We start from the raw sequence: 17,233 nt of genomic DNA, 5'->3' as shown, positions 1-17,233 counted from the left end.
AAAAAAAGGAGAAAAAAAAATCACTTTTTTGCAATTAAAGGCCTAGGATTTATTTTAAAAGGGATGCATATCGCCCGCCACCTTCCGTGGCAGAGTTTTAGACTAGATAAGACCATCTTGTGATGAGCAATGATGTAGTTTTAGCTGCTTTGGTCAAACCCTGTGAATGAAGCGAGGCACAATCTTATGCCATACTGCCAGATCTCGAGAGAGAGGTGTTGGAGCTCAGAGTATGTGTTGAGGATGACTCTCAGTTACCCACACGGCAAATTTCAGCTCAGTATCTGTAAATTTGACAGAGTTATAGCCATTTTTGCGTTGGCCGGGGCGGCCATCTTGAATCGGGTCATTTCCAAAAGTTGATTGGTTGTAAATATACAGCTGATAATTACTTTCTAAAAGTTTAATTAAAATCTCCATTGGTTTACAAGATATTTTGCTAACAGAAAAACGAGCAGACACAAAACTTGTAATGCCCTTTTATTTTGCCTTCAGCGGCAGTAATGAAAATAATTTTAATAATTGTTTTTGCCCTGAATGCAAAGTATATTTCTTCAGCGTCACACACTGAAAATATGTCTTTACTTTATTAGTTAATTAATCTTTGTGTTGGATCAGCTCTTTTCTAACACTGTAAAAAAAAGTCTTTTGGCTATTTTCGAAACTTCTTGCCAAGTGAACAAGTAATCTCGGGGGGCAAAAAAGTTTATAGCTAATTTTCTAGATATCTGCATTCTTATACGCAGCGCTTCCATTTGTTATTTTCTGTTTTGAGCTGTGAAGTTTTAATTCATGCTTTCATTTGCCTAACATCCTGTTTCCGATTAAAGTAAAGTCACGAAGACTGGACCAAACAGACCAGACCCAAATAAATAAATAAATAAATAAAATCATGAAGTAATGAACCTAATTCACACGATATTCTTCTTATACCGAAGCTTTCGTGTGGTTTTTGTGGCGGGAGTGCCGTTAAACCTTCTCATGTTTACACATGTGATGTAAAAATAGGAATAGAGCTGTCTCGTGTGAATTGAGCCCGTTCATTATCATGACTTCAATAAGAAGATGTAAAATTGGAAAAACTGTGACACACCTTCTAACCTCACACTGTCCTCATAATGAGAGGCCTAATTTTAGCTCGGCAGATGGCTTCTGGGCTGTGACTGTGGGAGCGTGGGAACGGGTGTTCACCTGGTGTAATGTGGTAATCAGATGCATTTAGGGTCTAAGTGGTCAAGCTCGTGCTGAACAGGCCTCGTGCTGCTGGAGTTTCGTCAGTGTTCGACAGAAACTTAACTTCTGCTCTTTCTCCGAGGAGAAACGTGTGGAGGAAGGACTGGTGTGAGAGACACGTCTGTTTTAGAAACTTAACCAGTTTAAAAAACACATTTTTTCACACAGTGACACATCTGTTACACAGATTTTTAAAAAGTCTTCTAAGAAAAAAAAAAAGATATTAGGAATGGATGTGTTTATGTCCTAATCGTGACATTCTTACGCCTCCTGAGAATGTTCCTTAAACAACTTGCTGCTGGCTGAACCATAGTCACGCAGTCATTCCAAAAAGGAGGCATTTGTTCAGTTAAAGCCAAGTGGTGACTTTTATTTATTTATTGTCTTTTTTAGGGTCTGTATGTCTGATTACACTGCATGTAGCACAACACCAGTGCTCTAAAAATCAGCAAACAGGAAGACAGAGCATGACGTGATGTGACAGGAAGTGACTTTGCAGATAAACCGCATGTCTGTATGTTTTTTTTTTCTTAAACACAAAGTAAACCCTGATTTAGGTTTTTATCAACACATTGTTTATACTTTTTTTTCAAAGAGGAGGGAGGTTTGAATATGTCTTAAAATGGTTTATTTATTATCTGCACAGTGATATCAGTTGCTCCCTGTGAAAGTATTTGGACAAAGTTCATTAATTTGCTGCTTTTTTCCACTCTGGATTCATTTGAGTCTAAAGGAGACAACAAAACAGGTTACACTTTGATGGTCATTTCTTTATTTTCCACTTTTTCCATGAGTTTAAAAAATAACATGTCATGAATGAAGGTTATTCTTTTTTAATATACCTTTTATTAATCTTTTTATATGTACACTGTCCTTATTTTAGTCATGTTGTTTTAAAACTTCTGGCAAAATGAGTCACAATAAGGAATTCTTTTCAGTTATTATTATTATTATTATTTCTGAAGATGTACCTGTTAGAAAACTTTGAATTAAAGGTAGATTAGGGAGGTTAGATGCTGCTTTAGTGGGATTGTTAGAAGATGTAAAAATGTATTTTTATGCAAATCTCAATTACTGCAAAAAAGGAATATTTCCACTTATTTTGCACTGCAGCATCATTTAGATTAATTATTTCAGCATTTGTTTTTGAGTTACAATGCATCATTGTTCTTAGTATCTGTTACTTAGATGTGTAAAAGACTACCATTTCCACAAGGTATAAAGTTTAAACAGATTAAAGCAAAATAGCTAAAGGTTTTATATTTAGCAATACTGTTGTTTTTTAGTTTCATCTATTGAAGTTTATATCAGAAAAAGAAGAAAAAAAGAACAACTGACATGATGTTGGATGTGTTTTTTGTTCAGCATTTACCCTCACCTCATTTTTATACTGCAAACACTTTGTTTAAAGTCTTTTTGTTGTTCAATGTTGGCCCATTCTGACATCATCTTGCAAGCTTCAAGCTTCAGGTTTGGCAACGCTTTGACTTCTTTTTAATCGTGGTCTATTACATAATTCGAAACGTGTTTAATATCATTGTTCTCCTTTCAGCTTTGTGGGGTTTTTTTTTATATATTTGCATGCGGAATTTGCTGGTGTTTAATTAAATCTATTTGTTCTTCCACCAGTGAAACATTCATCTGGCTGCAGCCCAAGTTCAAGTCAATCCACTGTTCATTCCCCAGCTGCCTAACAGTTGGTGAGGTGTTGTTCTCATACAATCTGCATGCTTTTTTTTCTGAAAACATATACTAGTGTTCACTTTTTTTCCAATTTCATTTATAAACATCTTGAATTATGTGGTGAGAATGCAGACAAGTATATACTGTATATGTATAACAGAGCAACACTCCAGGATGTGTTTGAAGAGATTCAGTTGTATAAGCAGCTTCCTTATTAGGTCTTTTAGAAGCAACTTTAGCTCCCATGATTCTCCTTAATTTCAATTTCCTGCCTAAATGATAAACTGCAAAACTTCACTATCTTCCTACAGATTTTCCCTTGTTTGGTGGTCGACGGATGGCTGTTTGACATCATTTGGTCTTCACTAATCATAACTGACAGTAAGTTATTGTCTCAGCAAGACACATAAACTTAAGTTCATGTTAGAGCTCAGATCTGCTCATAAAGCTAAAACAAAAATAAGAATACAAATATTTATTTTCTACAAATGTTCAGGGAAACTCCCTGCATGCATGTGGGTTTACTCCGGGTTCTCCGGTTTCCCCCCACAGACCAAAAACACACATGTTAGGTTCATTGGTAACTCTAAATTGTCCCTAGGTGTGAATGAGAGCATGAACAGTTGTTTATCTCATTTTGTCTCTCTGTGTCCCTGCGATGGACTTGTGACCTGTCCAGGTTGTCCCCCGCCTCTCGCTCAGTGACGGCTGGAGAAAGGCACCAGCTTTATGCAACCCGGAAAGGAGAAGCAGGTAAAGAAAATGGATGGATGGATGGATGGATGGATGGATGGATGTTTAGGGAAAAGAAAACAGGCATCTTTGGGGGATCTGTTGTCTTCTTCTAATTTCTTAATTCAGAGTAAATATTTTTGCCTGGCTATTCTTATTCCAAGGTTTAAACGTGCATTTGGTATTTTAATAATTACAATTTTAAGTAGAAACATAAAAATGATTTAGTGAGTTATGCAGTGGAAGGATAATCTGCTGTTGTTTGATTTGGTTTAATACAAGTCATGAACCTTATATCTCTGGATTAGTGGTGAGACAGAAGAAACAACTTTACTTTTCTTTTACTTTTTTTTTTTTGGTAATATATTAAAATAATTGATAAATCAGGGGGAGATAGGCACCAGCTTCCCGTGACCTGGAATGGAGAAGCGGGTAAAGAAAATAGATGGATGGATAAATCTGGGTAGTTCACAGTATAGTTATGTAAAAATAATGACTATTCACCGCTCTAAATTTTGAACATAAGTGGCATATGGTTGCATATTTGTAGTTGGATTTGTGATATGTATCTGCATCTTAAATTTCTTGGGCTTCACGTTGCTCGTTTTGAATTTGAACACATCCAAATCTGTCAGCATCACGCCTCACCTGGCTCACTTCCTGTTTTATCTGACCGCAGTGCGCAGAAGTGACCACTAGGTGCCGCTGAAGCTCCGCGAAAGCCGAAGCTGTCGGACTGACGAAGGACTCGGAAGCGTTCAGAAACCGCACAACCATTTGAAAAGTTTATTTCTACCATACACAAACTGTACAACACAGCGCATATCTGTTTATTATGAAATAGTAAAAGTAATAGGAAGTTTCAATTTACAAACTACTTCAACTGAAATAAAAAGCATTACATTTTAATGTAAAAGAAAAAAGAAAAAGAAAAGAAAAAATACAGTACAATTTCATATCATACTAATATCGTTCCACAAAAAAAGCATTTCACATTACAAAACATCAAATGCTAACAGGGAAATAAAAATAAATATTATTCACAAAACTTCCTGAGCAAACAATGTGTGGTATAGGAATTAAATATAAGAAATTATAAATAAAGGATTGCTAGTTTTTAAGAGTGTGATTCAGTTTGTAAAAGATTTTAAATTCTTTAAAACATATTGAGTATTTGGAGAAAATAGGGTCTAATTTGTCTGTAATTTGGATCTTTTTGCTGTTAGACTGTTTTCTCTTTTAGCCTCCCAGGCTTCAGAGTTTTCCTTTATTTTAGTAGAAATAAATAATATATTGCTTTGATGATTTAATAATTATTTAAACTTGGACTGGATTAAAATGTATCGTGGCATAAAATCACTACAAATACCTTTTTTTTCCTTCACATGAAAAAACACTTTTTTAAAAATTTTTTACTAAAAGTGCAGTCATTTAAAACAAATCAATTCAAACAATGAGTTTTTTTTTTTTTTTTTTTGAGCAAAACTAAAGATTCTGGTTGTAGTAGCTCCGTTAGGAAATACTGAACTAAATAAACTTGAAGATTTGTGGAAATGTTAAGGCCTGTCAGCTGTCTTGGATAAAACAGGTGCTGATTTCTTTGTACTTTCTTTCGTAATGCTAGCAAAAGTAATAATTGAAAACAAACAAAAAAAAAAAAACACCAGATTTTAATCTTAGTCATATTTTAAAACCTGATCAGGGATTACAGCTACTGAAACCACAGTATTCAAACAGTCATCAGGAACGAGTCCTCCTATGAAAATAATTGTACTGTATAATAAATCAGACACCATCCACATAATACTGTCCTACCACAAAACAAATAGTACTTGTATATTTTTATGGATTCATATACATTTAGGCACATACTATATGCACACTCCAAAGTGTGTGCACAGAAGGCAGTTTAATATCTATATGTTTTTTTTGTTTTCTTTTTTAAAGAAAGACATCTTGACAAAGTGAATTTTTGAGTTTTGTTGCACTCTTCTTGTGACATTCAGATCACCACGAGGTTTCATTCTTGTCACCCTCCGGTTGCATTTAGCTGTTATTATTGGTGCAGTAGAAAAAAGGTACAGTACTGTTGCATTGCATTATTATTTTCTCTCACTTTGTCTTGCAATACATTCAGTTTCCAATAAAGAAAGCAAAAGCAATGCTTAAAAATGTCGCCATTTTGGTAGTTTTTCCTCTTTGAAGGGAGCTCCGACTCGTGATATATTAGTGTAGGCTTGTCAACACTAGATGGCGAAAGTATGCCACGAAACTGGAATGTGCTTCTGTGTAATTTACAATGTGCAGAAAGTCAAAACAGATTTCTCAGATATTAAGCATTTACAATTCAAGAAATAAATAAAACTCAAGGAAATAAATACACTGATGAACAAATATAATAATAATAATAAATAGCGATAATATAAGAATGACGCGAACACATACAGCTTAAAAATCAAGCAAACCATACAAAATAATTAAGTGCAAGAAGGGGTAAAAAATCTCACCGGGATAAACATATCGAGTGAATGCAGAAACAGTAAAAGCATTACAAATCTGGCTGGTAATTTTCTCAGTGCAGTGTGTGTTTTTACCGGGAAATGCCGAACACATTTCCAAATGCCTCGTCTTATACACCCAGCCGAGCCAGCACTCTTCAGTGAAATAGAGCTATCTAGTGCCATTATCCCAAGTCAAAGAAACCTCTTGGTAGCTCTACAGCTTAAACATGGATGCCCTTAATAGCCTGTTTGATATTATCCAAGAGGGCCTTGCACTCTGGGGAGTATTCGTGCTCCGAGTTGTTGTACATATCAGTTAATGTGTTCACATAGGCTTCAAAATTATGCTCACTGATGGGTCCCTGCAACAACAACAACAACAACAACAAAAAACATGTTAGTGAATACCGCACAGGAGAAATGACAATCTGGGGGGGAAATGAGATTTCTTTCAGGACAGGTTGTGTTTTGTGGTGTGTGGTCAAGGCTTACTGTACCATTTGAGGCAGCTGAATGTCTGTTAGACTGTTAATGAGAGCTTGGCTGAGGCGAGCGAGCTCCTTCAGAAGGCTGTCGTTGTGCTGTTCGATCATCTTGTTTTCCTCCTCAATTGTCTTCAGGTTACATTCCATTGACGAGATCTGCTTTCGGGTACAAAAACAAGAAGCAGATTATCAATTTAAGACAGCGATAATCCCCCACCTCCACCCCCAGTTTTTTTTTTTTTTTTAGTATTTAAGAGGAGCTTGTGGGAGTAAATACTTACCTGGGTTTGGAGTTGCATCATGTCTTCTTCTATTTTCATGTTGGAATCATTCAGTTCCCTGATTTCATGATCCAGATGTTGAATATCCTCTTTGTTTTCAACACCTTTTTTACAAGAGATGAACTTGTTTATCACATTTAATAAGAAAATATTTGTTTCAATTCATTTATAGGGACAATTCAGATCTTTTGAAGTGGCATTTCCTGTAAAGGTTAACTAATATTTTACTTGTTGTTTATAGCTCTTGGAACAGCCTCAGTTTGGAGAATTAAAGTATAAATCTGAAAGGATTCATGTGCTAACGGCTAGTCCGACCAGGGCCAAGATGAAAGTGAGCTGCTGTTGCTTTAAAATAACTCCAGTCCTACAAATTTAATATCAGTTTGTGTAAAACACTGTTTTATAAACCTTTACACCACAGTCTTTGATATTCCCAGGCTGCACGTGAAGTGTTACAGCTAGCTACTGCTGCCGCTATTTGCAAATAATCATTGAATTTTGTGTAAATAACCATGTAATGCAAAACTAACGGTGGTCAGTCTCAATCTGATCAGTTAAAATCTCTTTCTCCAAACTGACAGCTATCTACAACAGCTAAGACTTTAATTGTTTATAACTTTTCCACAAAGCCCCACTTCAAAAGATCCGAACTATCCCTTTAACTACTACAAGATCCTTGAGTACACTGCCACTCAAGGTGATGGTAGCTCACCGCTGCTGGCTTTTAGTTTGATAGTCATCATCTCCTCCTCTGAGTGCTTCTTCTTGATGCTCTGCGCGTTCAGTGGGCAACCTGACAAGCTAATTCAGCAGACCATAAATGACAGTTTAGGTTCAATTAGTGGAATAAAGCCAAACCTACAAGTTTTACTCTCAAAAGACACATGAGGAACAAAACTGAATGTTCAATTGTGTGCAACAAATCGATAAGCAGAACTGTTCAGCGATTTAAAAAAAAAAGTTAAAAATGGGAGAAAATGCAAACTTACCTTCGATGAGTGGCAAATACATTATTGGCATGCCCGAGACCATTGCAGCCAGGCAGGGGACAATGGGGCAGCTCCTGCTTAGTGGCCTTCCAGGCAAAGGGCAGCCCATTGATAGACGACTCCTTCTGTCTTTTGGCAGCAAGTGGACAACTGCCCGCACTGCGGTGGGACGTGTATTTTCCCGATATATGGCCCTGTCCATCACACCCGATTACTGGACACCTATACCAGTGAGACAGGCATTGAAAAGCTGCACACACAACTGAAAAATTTATCTAACTTGGCAACAATTTTGTGCTGTGGTGGAACAAAATCTGGCAACCGCACGAAAAAACATCAACTACTTTTTAAACTGCAAAAAAAAAAAAAAAGGAACATTTAAAAAATCACTTTCAATAACTAGACCGGAAGATTTGTAAACCCATTAACTTGATTAATCCATCCAAATGCTGATTAAAAATAAGGTCACCAAAACTAGAGATGGACTCAGATAATCACATTAACTACTAAAGTTACTAATCCGCTAAAACTTGAGTTGGAGTGTGCGCTCTGCTCTGCTGAGTGCACACATTTTGATATTTGTGCCGGGAAACGCGAGCACAACTCATGCTGAATGTCATTAAGAGTTTGTCAGTTGCATTTTCAGGCCTGTTTTCTGCAGGTCAGTAATGGAGTGACATGAATTACGGATAATTGTCATGGTTCCCCTCATGCGAAAGAATGTAATTTGGAGGTGGCTAACCCGTTCCCTTATTGATAAAGGTGAAAGGTCGCCTGAGATGATACAAATGGCACCCGTGCTGGAGAGTGCTGCGGCGAAAAGCCTGTTTCAGCATTTTGTTGCTCGACGAGACGGCAGCACTTACAGGACAAAACAACACCGGTCCCATTACTTACATCTACCACAGGTAGGTAGTTTGATGCGGACAATGGAGGCATGCCATATGGCCTACTATTTACATTAATCTAGGAACATTTGTTACCCTACCCCCTTTTCTCTCAACGTGTATGAGATCTACTCCAGTCTAATTCCTAAGCTCATGGCCTTGCATTAGTAATTAAAAAGGACAAAAAATCAGCGTCCAGATGTAGAAGTAAACAAGGGCTCAAATATCTGACTTTGGATTTAAACTCCAAATCAATTACATTACTCTTTGTTCCAATAAAGCTTTCGCAGACAACAGTGATTAATGCAAATGAGAGCAGCGCCATCAGCAGTTAAACATTTTCTTCATATAATTACAAAGAAAGCACTCAGAGAAGAGTGATAAGCCAGATATTCCATTCAGAAAATAGGACCAAAAAAAAAAAAAAGCACCGGAAAAATCCTACAAAAACACGCAGCTAATCCTTCAGAAAATAATTTCCTAATGTAAGGACAAGAGTAGTATTGTTTTCTTTGTTTAACTTAATGGCCTCCAGGTATAATGCACAAACAGCAGTTGTTGTCTTGTTTTATTTTTACACTGAAAACATGACAGGGAAGATGAGGACAAAAAAAGAAGCCTAAACAACAAATCTCTTACTTAAGCTCCTGCTCATCTTTGTCATCCTTGTTTGGTGTGAGCTTCAAACCTCCCTTTCTGGCTCGTGGACATCCTGACAAGCTGAAAACGGTTGGAGACGGTGAGATAACGCGAAGGAAATCCACAGAAGAGTTACATTAGCAGCTAGAATTGGACAGCAGACATGAGACTTTTGAAATTCCTACCTCCTCAGGTTTGAAAAAAAAAAAAAAAAAGAAAGATTTAATCTATACTTCCAAATAGATAGACAGACAGATAGATGTGCAGCCAAATTATGCATAAAAAAAAAAACAAGAAATCAAAAAGTGCAGCATGTTTGCTGTATAAAAGTGAGACTTTCACCATCTGTTTGAATGCCATGCATCTGACAAATACATTTCATGCTCAGTGGTGAGGATTTTTTTCTCCGCTACCTTCTGTGTGAAGCATAGTTCCCAGTCACATGTCCAGATCCATCACAACCAGGTGTTGGGCACCTGCAGGTTGAGAGACACAGACACCAGGTGTTTTTTTTTTTTACTGGGGGGGGGGAGAAAAAAATCTGCGAGCAGAGCAGTGGATTCATGCTAATGTGCAGAAAAGTAGCACAAATAGCAAAACAAGTTCATGTTGAGTACATGGAAATCTTGCATAATGTGTAACAGGAAAGAAATGGGAGGGACAGATAGCACAGGAAAAGGAGAGCAGCGAAAGCGAGAACAAGCTGCTTAGTTTTACATAAAAAGCAGTTTTCAAAACACGTACTTTAGTTCCTGAGAGTTGGCTGCCATCAGTGATTTGAGTGTTTTGTCAGCCAGGGGACATCCAGACACACTGGAGAGGATAAAGAGCTAAGAGTCATTTTAATTCACTCTTTGATCACAGTTAAATAATCTTAATACAATGAGTCAATATACAGAAATTATTTGGAAACACAGCCCTGCTCCCTCCTCACAAAGCCTTTGTCGGGCTGCCTCGTTTTAAAAGGAAGTGCTTTGCAGCCACAGTTTGTGACAAGTTTTCAGATGAAACGATACAGCATAATTAGACAATAAGCACTGTTTCAGCTGTCTGTACATCTTCGAGCGGGCGCTAATGAGAGTGTAATTAATTGCCGTACCTCCGATGTGATGCATAATTCCCCGTCACGTGGCCGCTGCCGTCACAGCCTGGGGTCGGACAGCTGCATGGGAACACAAAGCATTTAATACGCAGATTATTCCACTTCCTACAGACTTTGCCAAGCTTGAGCTGAATCTTTATTTTTGCACTGAGGACCTTTTCGTGGACATTTAAGAGGAACAAGAGTTAGTACAGCCAGAAGTTTAGTAGAAATTCATGATTGTATTCTTTAACTTTGGCTTTGATAGCATCTCTGAGCGTCAGCCAGGAGATCTCAGGGAGGAGGTGTTTGAGCTGCAGAAACTAGAGGGTCCTACTTTTGTTTTGTTTTCTTGCGAGAAGACCCAGCGGAGCATGCACTCTAACTACAAGAGTAGTAGTTCAAAAGTTGTGCGAAGCAGGACATACAGGGGGAAAACTCACTTTCAAATAGATACAATTCTTCTCCACATGAACCTGCAGACATACCAGTTACAGTCATATGTAACACAGTGAGCTTCACTTGACCCACTTAAATCAATCTGCTCTATGGTTCCGAGTTTTGTTATTATTAATACTGACCATCTGCCAACTAAAAGGGAAGATCAGCTTACACACATTTGACTGAATAAAGATGCTGCAAGATGTTTCAGTGTTTAGCAGCCTACCTCAGAAGCTCCTTCTTTGAGTCTCGTAACAGCAGCTTGGCTTTGGGGCTTAACATACTGCCGTCTCCTTGATAGTGTTGGTCCTCCAGGGACACCTGATCGTAATCCTCCTGCTGAGAGAGACAAAATAACAACATGGCTTTTACTGTCCTACATGTCAAAACTCGCTCTTCAGTGACCTAAAAGTGAATAATTAAGGAAATCCCTGTGTAATACTCTTAAAACATTTGCTAAGGTCAGAGTGCAAGACAAAGAGATTATGCCTAAAGATTCTCATACATCCATTTAAAGTCTGACTTAATCCACAGTGTTTAGGATAGCCACAATCTATGGATTTCCCTTTTTTTTCTTTCTTCTTTTCAACAGAAAAGATCGTCCAGTTGGATGTTGTGTACGATTTAAAAACAGAACAACTCGTTATGAAAACAGTCTGTGAAACAAAAAAGACAACATTTAAAGTCCAGATTACGGTTCATTCAGACCCTCCTGAGCAGCGATGCGGAGCACAGATTAGCGCTCGTCCTCAGTGCAAGTCTGTTTAATGCATTTTATGGATGAACCGATCTGACTTGAGCTGCTGCTCGATCTTTCAAAATGTCACCATAAATGTTCTCACAAGCGCTGTGTGTCAGTCTCCAAGATTACAACATATTCTTGTTTTTACCGGCAGCGTCAAACAACCGCCACTGAATCTATTCTCTTTTTGAGCAAGCTGAAAGGTGATTTTACACCCTGCAAATGTTTAGAGAATTTCAAGACTAGTTTTTTGAAATGTGAGGACTTTAACCATTTCAAGCTAAATGTGAAATCTTCAACCTAACGGGTAAACTGATGAACACATATTTCCTGTTTTCTCTTTTTAATTCTTGTGAGTAAATGAAAAGCTATAGTATTCCTAATAATTTAGATCATTAAATTCCTAAAAACAAATTTAGTTGTTTTCATGTAAAATATGTAATTTGGTAAAAGCTACTGGTCTGCTTGCTCCAAAAATAGAAAAAGTAACATAAAATACATTTTATTTGATTAAAAAAAATCATTCAAATAAGTCAAACTGATCAACTATTATTTTTTCATTTTAAGTCTTAAAAAGTCAAACTTCATACTGTAGATGAGTGAAAAATAACTTCAAATATCTAAAAGATCTGTGCATGAATTTTAACTGAAAAGCTCTTTTTATGAAACAATAACTTTCCTCTTTTCTGACTTTAAATGTCTTTTTTTGTGGCACATTTATAAACTTTCTGCCTTGTTCTTATTTTAAACCCCTCACATTGCTCCATTATTGTACCAGTTGATGCGTTTTATCCTTTCTTTTACCTCTTTGTCCTGTAAAAGGTGTGCTTTGCTGAAGTTGACGGGGATGGAGTTCTCCCAGCTCTCTCTGTCACACAGCGGCTGGTAGAAGGCGGGGCTGATGAGCACGCTGCCGCCTTTCGCCACCGTCGGCTCAGGAGGGGACAGCAGGTCGAGCGGGGGTGTCCTGATCGGGGCTTTTCCGTTCTCCTTACACTTCTTCATGCTCAGGTCCAAGGTTCCGTTTTCATCCACCTCTATGAGCATATCCTGCAGAAGCAAAGGTTAAATAATCAAAATTTCAGTTTAGTTTTGTACAAAAAAAAGCAAGAATTCGACAAGCGTTGAAATGTAAATCAATACGACAGCAGTTATCGTGTAAAATATATAAGCCAGTAACACATTTAAAGATGAAAAGTGACTTGAAATGCAAACAGTGTTTTTTTTTAATATTACACACAGTGGTTATCTCACACCAGACAAAATACAGAACTAAGCCAGCATTAATTCTGCTGAACACAAAAAAATAATCACTGGTGTGTAGTTTTTTTTTTTTCTCTCCCAGTGACAGCTGTGTCATCTGTTTTCTAGGACACACAACCAAGATGGCAGCTGGGAGTCGGGGTGTATGTGGTAGGTGTGTGTGAGTGTGTGTGTGTGTGTGTGTGTGTGTCGGAGGGGGGGGGGGGTTGCTTGGTTTTAGGTCATCATTATTATTATAGCAAAAATTAAAAAGCCTAATGTGGCATAAGTTCCCCTGCTGACAGATGTGTTTGTCGTTTTTGTGCTGAAACGCAGCAGCACGATGACTTATGGCTGTTTTAGGGTATTAAAAGTTGTACCTCATTAAATGCTGAAATCCTTTCCTCATAAATCAAACCAATTACTCGATGCATATGTTCCATTAAACCCTATCAATCGTTGTGGGTTACATCTTATTTCTATTATTATTTTTGCAACAAATGATGGTCTTTCGGCTAATTAAAAGGATAATTCCTCTGAACAGTGAATGTGACTGTCCAGTTTAATCATCCAGTGATTTGATGACGCTGTAACTAATGGAAATAGCATGAAGTTTCTTTTTTTTAATTTATTACGATTTAATGTCAGCATCATTATAGAATAAAACCTCTGAATGAAGTTCTTTGTATTACTGATTAATTAGAAAGGTGTCTCTTTTTCAAGCTTTAAAGTCCAACTTTGTTTAGTTTTTAAATGTATGATGACAAAGTGTAATGTACTTGAATATGCATGTAAGGTAAAGCATCCAATGAAACATAACACTCTAAATATGGCCCCTCTTTTTCAGACACCAAAGCTGTTCTTCATTTTGTGTGTCTATCCAAGACAACTAAGCTGCAAACGAGAACAGATGATTAACTTGCTAACACTGTTTTATTCATTCAGTGGGCTGGTACCTGGTACAGGGCCACATTCTCAGCTCAACAAGCTGGGAGACAAGGATCTGTGCTGTGTAGGTGTGGAAACCTTGAATCATCTACAGTACAGTGTATGTAACCCACAGAATGTGATCAATATTAATCATGAAGCGAGTTGGGAAAAAAGTTGATTACAATGCCACGTCAGAGCTCCAACGACAGCAGAAGACGTTCCTGATCTGCGCACGTTTCCATAAAGAGTTTGGATTTTGCGTGAATTAAACTTTTGATATGTTAACTCCTTCAGCTAATTGGCTTAATCCGCGAGGATGCTCTTTAAAGACGAGCTGCTGTAGACACACAGCCTATGCTGGATCAGACAACTAAGCAAAATATCCTCTGCCATCTGCAGTGGGCAAGATGCGTTTTCAGACAACAGTTCAAGGTTTTTACATGCCAGCTGATGTCGAAACAAATTACAGTGCCACATGTTTTACCAAAAAAAAAAAAAAGAAAAAAGAAAGCAAGAAAAAAAAGGACCAGCTGTTTTAATTTGAAAAGCAGGCTGAGTTTATTTCTTCTTTTGATGTGATCACACAAATTTCCATTTGTGTACATTAAAGCTGTACGGGGTGGAGACTTTCCTTGTTTTTCCTGTCTCCAAAGTGCCGAGCTTGAGTTGCCAAATCCCGTCTTTTGTTGCCTTCTCTTTTTATACACAAATCAGAGTTCCTTTAAAATGACCACATTAAATACCTTTCCAAGTGGTCTAATTTGATTACCTTTGTGGAGGATGCCAAGGGCTGGCCGCTGATGGTCTCCATGTTTTTCCGGTAGCGGGTGGAGAGGTTAAGGATGGCGGCTGTCGCGGCTGCGGCCTGGAGACCATCTTCTTTCTTGAATTGACTCGGCGGGCTGTGTTGACCGGAGATGGGCAGGCGGCCACCTGGAGCTCCAGGAACGCCAGGATACTGCTGAGGTGCTAAAAGACAAACAATTAGCAGAGCATTTAGTTAGTGGGACACCAGGTGTTAAACCCAAACAGCAAAGTGGTGAGAAAACAAGTTTTCTGTGTTTTTTTTTTTTTTTGGTTGCTTGAGAAACAAACATGGATTTAAAAAGATGAAGGAAAATTGTGAAGTATAATTTTCGGTGCAATAGAAGTGAGGGGTTCTTTGTATAAGCTTACAGTCAGGGTACTGGGCCATTTCCTGGTCCGGGTTGGTCCCCAGCAGTGGCTGTTTACCGAAGACCTGTGCATCAAAGCTGGCGTAATCAAAGCGAATTCTGCTGTACTTATCCACATCTTTCACGAGGCTATTTTGCAAGGCTGCTACTGGATGAGAGAACCTGTAGTTCAGCTGGTTCATTTCAAATTTCTTCATCAGGCTGATGGTCCTACAATTAAATAGATAAAAAAAAAATATTTCATAAAAGAATTGTGAGAAAATAACTGAGGAAAAAAAAGTTCACATAAAATGTAGACATTGTGTTTGACCGTTGAGGGATGCCAGTGCTTTTGTACATATGCAGTCTGGAATCGGATGTGTGTTGTGGATCCACAGTCAGATTGCCAGACTAATTAATATAGAAGGAGTGGGCACCCTGCCCATGATATATCCACAGGGAACAAAGAGTTCTGCTCTTTTATCATCTCTAATAGAGAGGAACTCACAGGACCAGCAACCATCGCTTATGTCTGCTTGGAAGGCTCGAATTAGACCGTGTGTTCAGCTTGGATCGATGGACGAAAATATTCCACCCGTTCCTCGGTAACAACAGCCTGAACCACCTTTCAGCAGAGCTAAACTTTAAATATTTGTCTGCACGTGACCGCCGTGAGAGCGGCGAACATCTCCAGCTTTCTCCGGTGACATACCTTGGTGAGCGCTCAGGTGTTTGTCTGCATTTCAGGCTTTCATCTTGAGGTTTGGAGACTTTGACTGCAGCGGCGATGGGGCAGCCAGAGAGACTGGTCGGGGAGGAAATTAAACACATTAGCCCTAATACCGTATCTCATCTGCAAACAGGGTGCAGCTTTTCTAATGGCTTATTCGTGTAGGTGTACCTCCGGTGGGTGCTACGGTTGCTGTTGACATGGCCTCGTCCTGTGCACCCAGGTGTAGGACACTTGAGGACGTTTTCATGCATGGCCAGAACTGAAGGAACAAACAGCATGCGCACGCTTAAATAAGCCATGTAATAACATTCAAGAAACTATTCAACATTTGAGAAACAATTAAGCTAAATGATTTGCGCTGCTGTAAATATGTAAGAAGAATTTAAAAAGTAAAGCATAGATTTCCATGCTTTAAATGATGATTTACATAACTGCTACTTTAGAGCCTATAGAGAAAAGATCCTACAGAGACAGAGAGGAGAGAAAAGGAAAACAGCTTGCTCACTGTGTTGAAAACTGTAATGTAAATAGCTTAGTGCAAAAAGGAGCGAAACAAGACAGCTGATTATATTCTTCAAACCAAATGCGTTGTTAAAGGTCCGCTCTGTATCCTTAGAAACTTCCCTTCTGTACGTATCCTCCAATTAGTTTGTTGGAGTTGTCTATTTATTTTTTTGAATTCTGCGCTTGCGAGCCCTTTGATTTGCAAATACTGCCTCCAGTCTAAGAGCATGTGCGTTTTTGAAAAAGTTAATTACTTTTTCTGTTCCTTTTGTAACATTACTGTTTAATGTCGAATGTTTGAGTTTACTGAAATGACTTAACAATCGCCAGTTTGGGAGAAAAAAAAATTCAATATTCAAACATTTCTACACATTGCGAGGGGCGGAAAAAAGAAAATCCTTTAAGTTTATGTGTAAAGTTTTTTTGCACATCTTTGAATTCAGCTGAATTTATATAAGCGGGCTTGTTTTTCTTTGCTCTCGCGTTAAGAGGATTTCAGTTACTGCGGCTGATTGTAAAATGGTAAAACAAGCAGTTTTGTGAGCATAAACCACCCATTTTCCTGCACACAGACTTGTTTTAGTGACTTACTCTCTGGGGGAACTCGGACTTTGTGAGGACACCCAGACAAACTCCTGTGATGTGGGTACAGGCCCGTCACATGACCGGTGCCATCACAGCCGGGAGTTGGACACTTTATATCCTTTTTATCCGTCCGTGGAGAATCTGTAGACATAGTAACAGACTTCACATTGAGTAAAAATGCAGAAATGTTGTTTTCCTGTCTCAAATGTGAAAATAGAGGAGTAAATGAAACATAAACCTAGAGCTATTGTGTGCTTTCCTGAATATATAACATTCATAGGTCAGCAGATTGGACAACCATGCAAAGACAGACACTTTTTTTCTAACAACATACATCTATTAAGCCATCGTTTTAGTTACGGCTGCAGTTTAACACAGAGCATTCACTTCT

At 38.2% G+C, this 17,233-nt stretch overlaps 1 protein-coding gene and 1 long non-coding RNA gene across 7 annotated transcripts in view; one reads left to right on the top strand and one right to left on the bottom strand.

Annotated features, from left to right (window-relative positions):
• Positions 1 to 2,856: 2,856 nt before the first annotated feature.
• LOC108241720 lies at positions 2,857 to 5,342 on the top strand. The gene is made up of 4 exons (XR_001808821.3): positions 2,857 to 2,933; positions 3,228 to 3,297; positions 3,596 to 3,669; positions 4,328 to 5,342. It is a non-coding gene; the product is annotated as an uncharacterized LOC108241720 (long non-coding RNA).
• The window catches only part of st18 (ST18 C2H2C-type zinc finger transcription factor), a 38,874-nt gene continuing 26,730 nt past the window's right edge, over positions 5,090 to 17,233 (bottom strand). For 5 of the 6 annotated variants that reach the window (XM_017426084.3, XM_017426090.3, XM_017426088.3 and 2 more), the window contains 16 exons: positions 16,849 to 16,983; positions 15,922 to 16,012; positions 15,733 to 15,825; positions 15,043 to 15,251; positions 14,636 to 14,835; positions 12,499 to 12,744; positions 11,179 to 11,291; positions 10,530 to 10,592; positions 10,175 to 10,243; positions 9,844 to 9,906; positions 9,431 to 9,511; positions 7,905 to 8,126; positions 7,628 to 7,716; positions 6,916 to 7,019; positions 6,647 to 6,793; positions 5,090 to 6,511 (listed from right to left, as the gene is read on the bottom strand). In XM_017426084.3, coding sequence (XP_017281573.2) covers positions 6,371 to 6,511; positions 6,647 to 6,793; positions 6,916 to 7,019; positions 7,628 to 7,716; positions 7,905 to 8,126; positions 9,431 to 9,511; positions 9,844 to 9,906; positions 10,175 to 10,243; positions 10,530 to 10,592; positions 11,179 to 11,291; positions 12,499 to 12,744; positions 14,636 to 14,835; positions 15,043 to 15,251; positions 15,733 to 15,825; positions 15,922 to 16,012; positions 16,849 to 16,983 — 2,066 coding nt within the window. In that variant the 3' untranslated portion in view covers positions 5,090 to 6,370. The remainder of the gene's footprint in view (positions 6,512 to 6,646; positions 6,794 to 6,915; positions 7,020 to 7,627; positions 7,717 to 7,904; positions 8,127 to 9,430; positions 9,512 to 9,843; positions 9,907 to 10,174; positions 10,244 to 10,529; positions 10,593 to 11,178; positions 11,292 to 12,498; positions 12,745 to 14,635; positions 14,836 to 15,042; positions 15,252 to 15,732; positions 15,826 to 15,921; positions 16,013 to 16,848; positions 16,984 to 17,233) is intronic. The other variant, XM_017426085.3, reaches the window with a different exon arrangement.

This window comes from Kryptolebias marmoratus, linkage group LG20 (genome assembly GCF_001649575.2).
Source record: "Kryptolebias marmoratus isolate JLee-2015 linkage group LG20, ASM164957v2, whole genome shotgun sequence".
In the NCBI taxonomy this organism is placed as follows: domain Eukaryota; kingdom Metazoa; phylum Chordata; class Actinopteri; order Cyprinodontiformes; family Rivulidae; genus Kryptolebias; species Kryptolebias marmoratus.
This window is presented reverse-complemented; position numbering and strand designations above follow the sequence as displayed.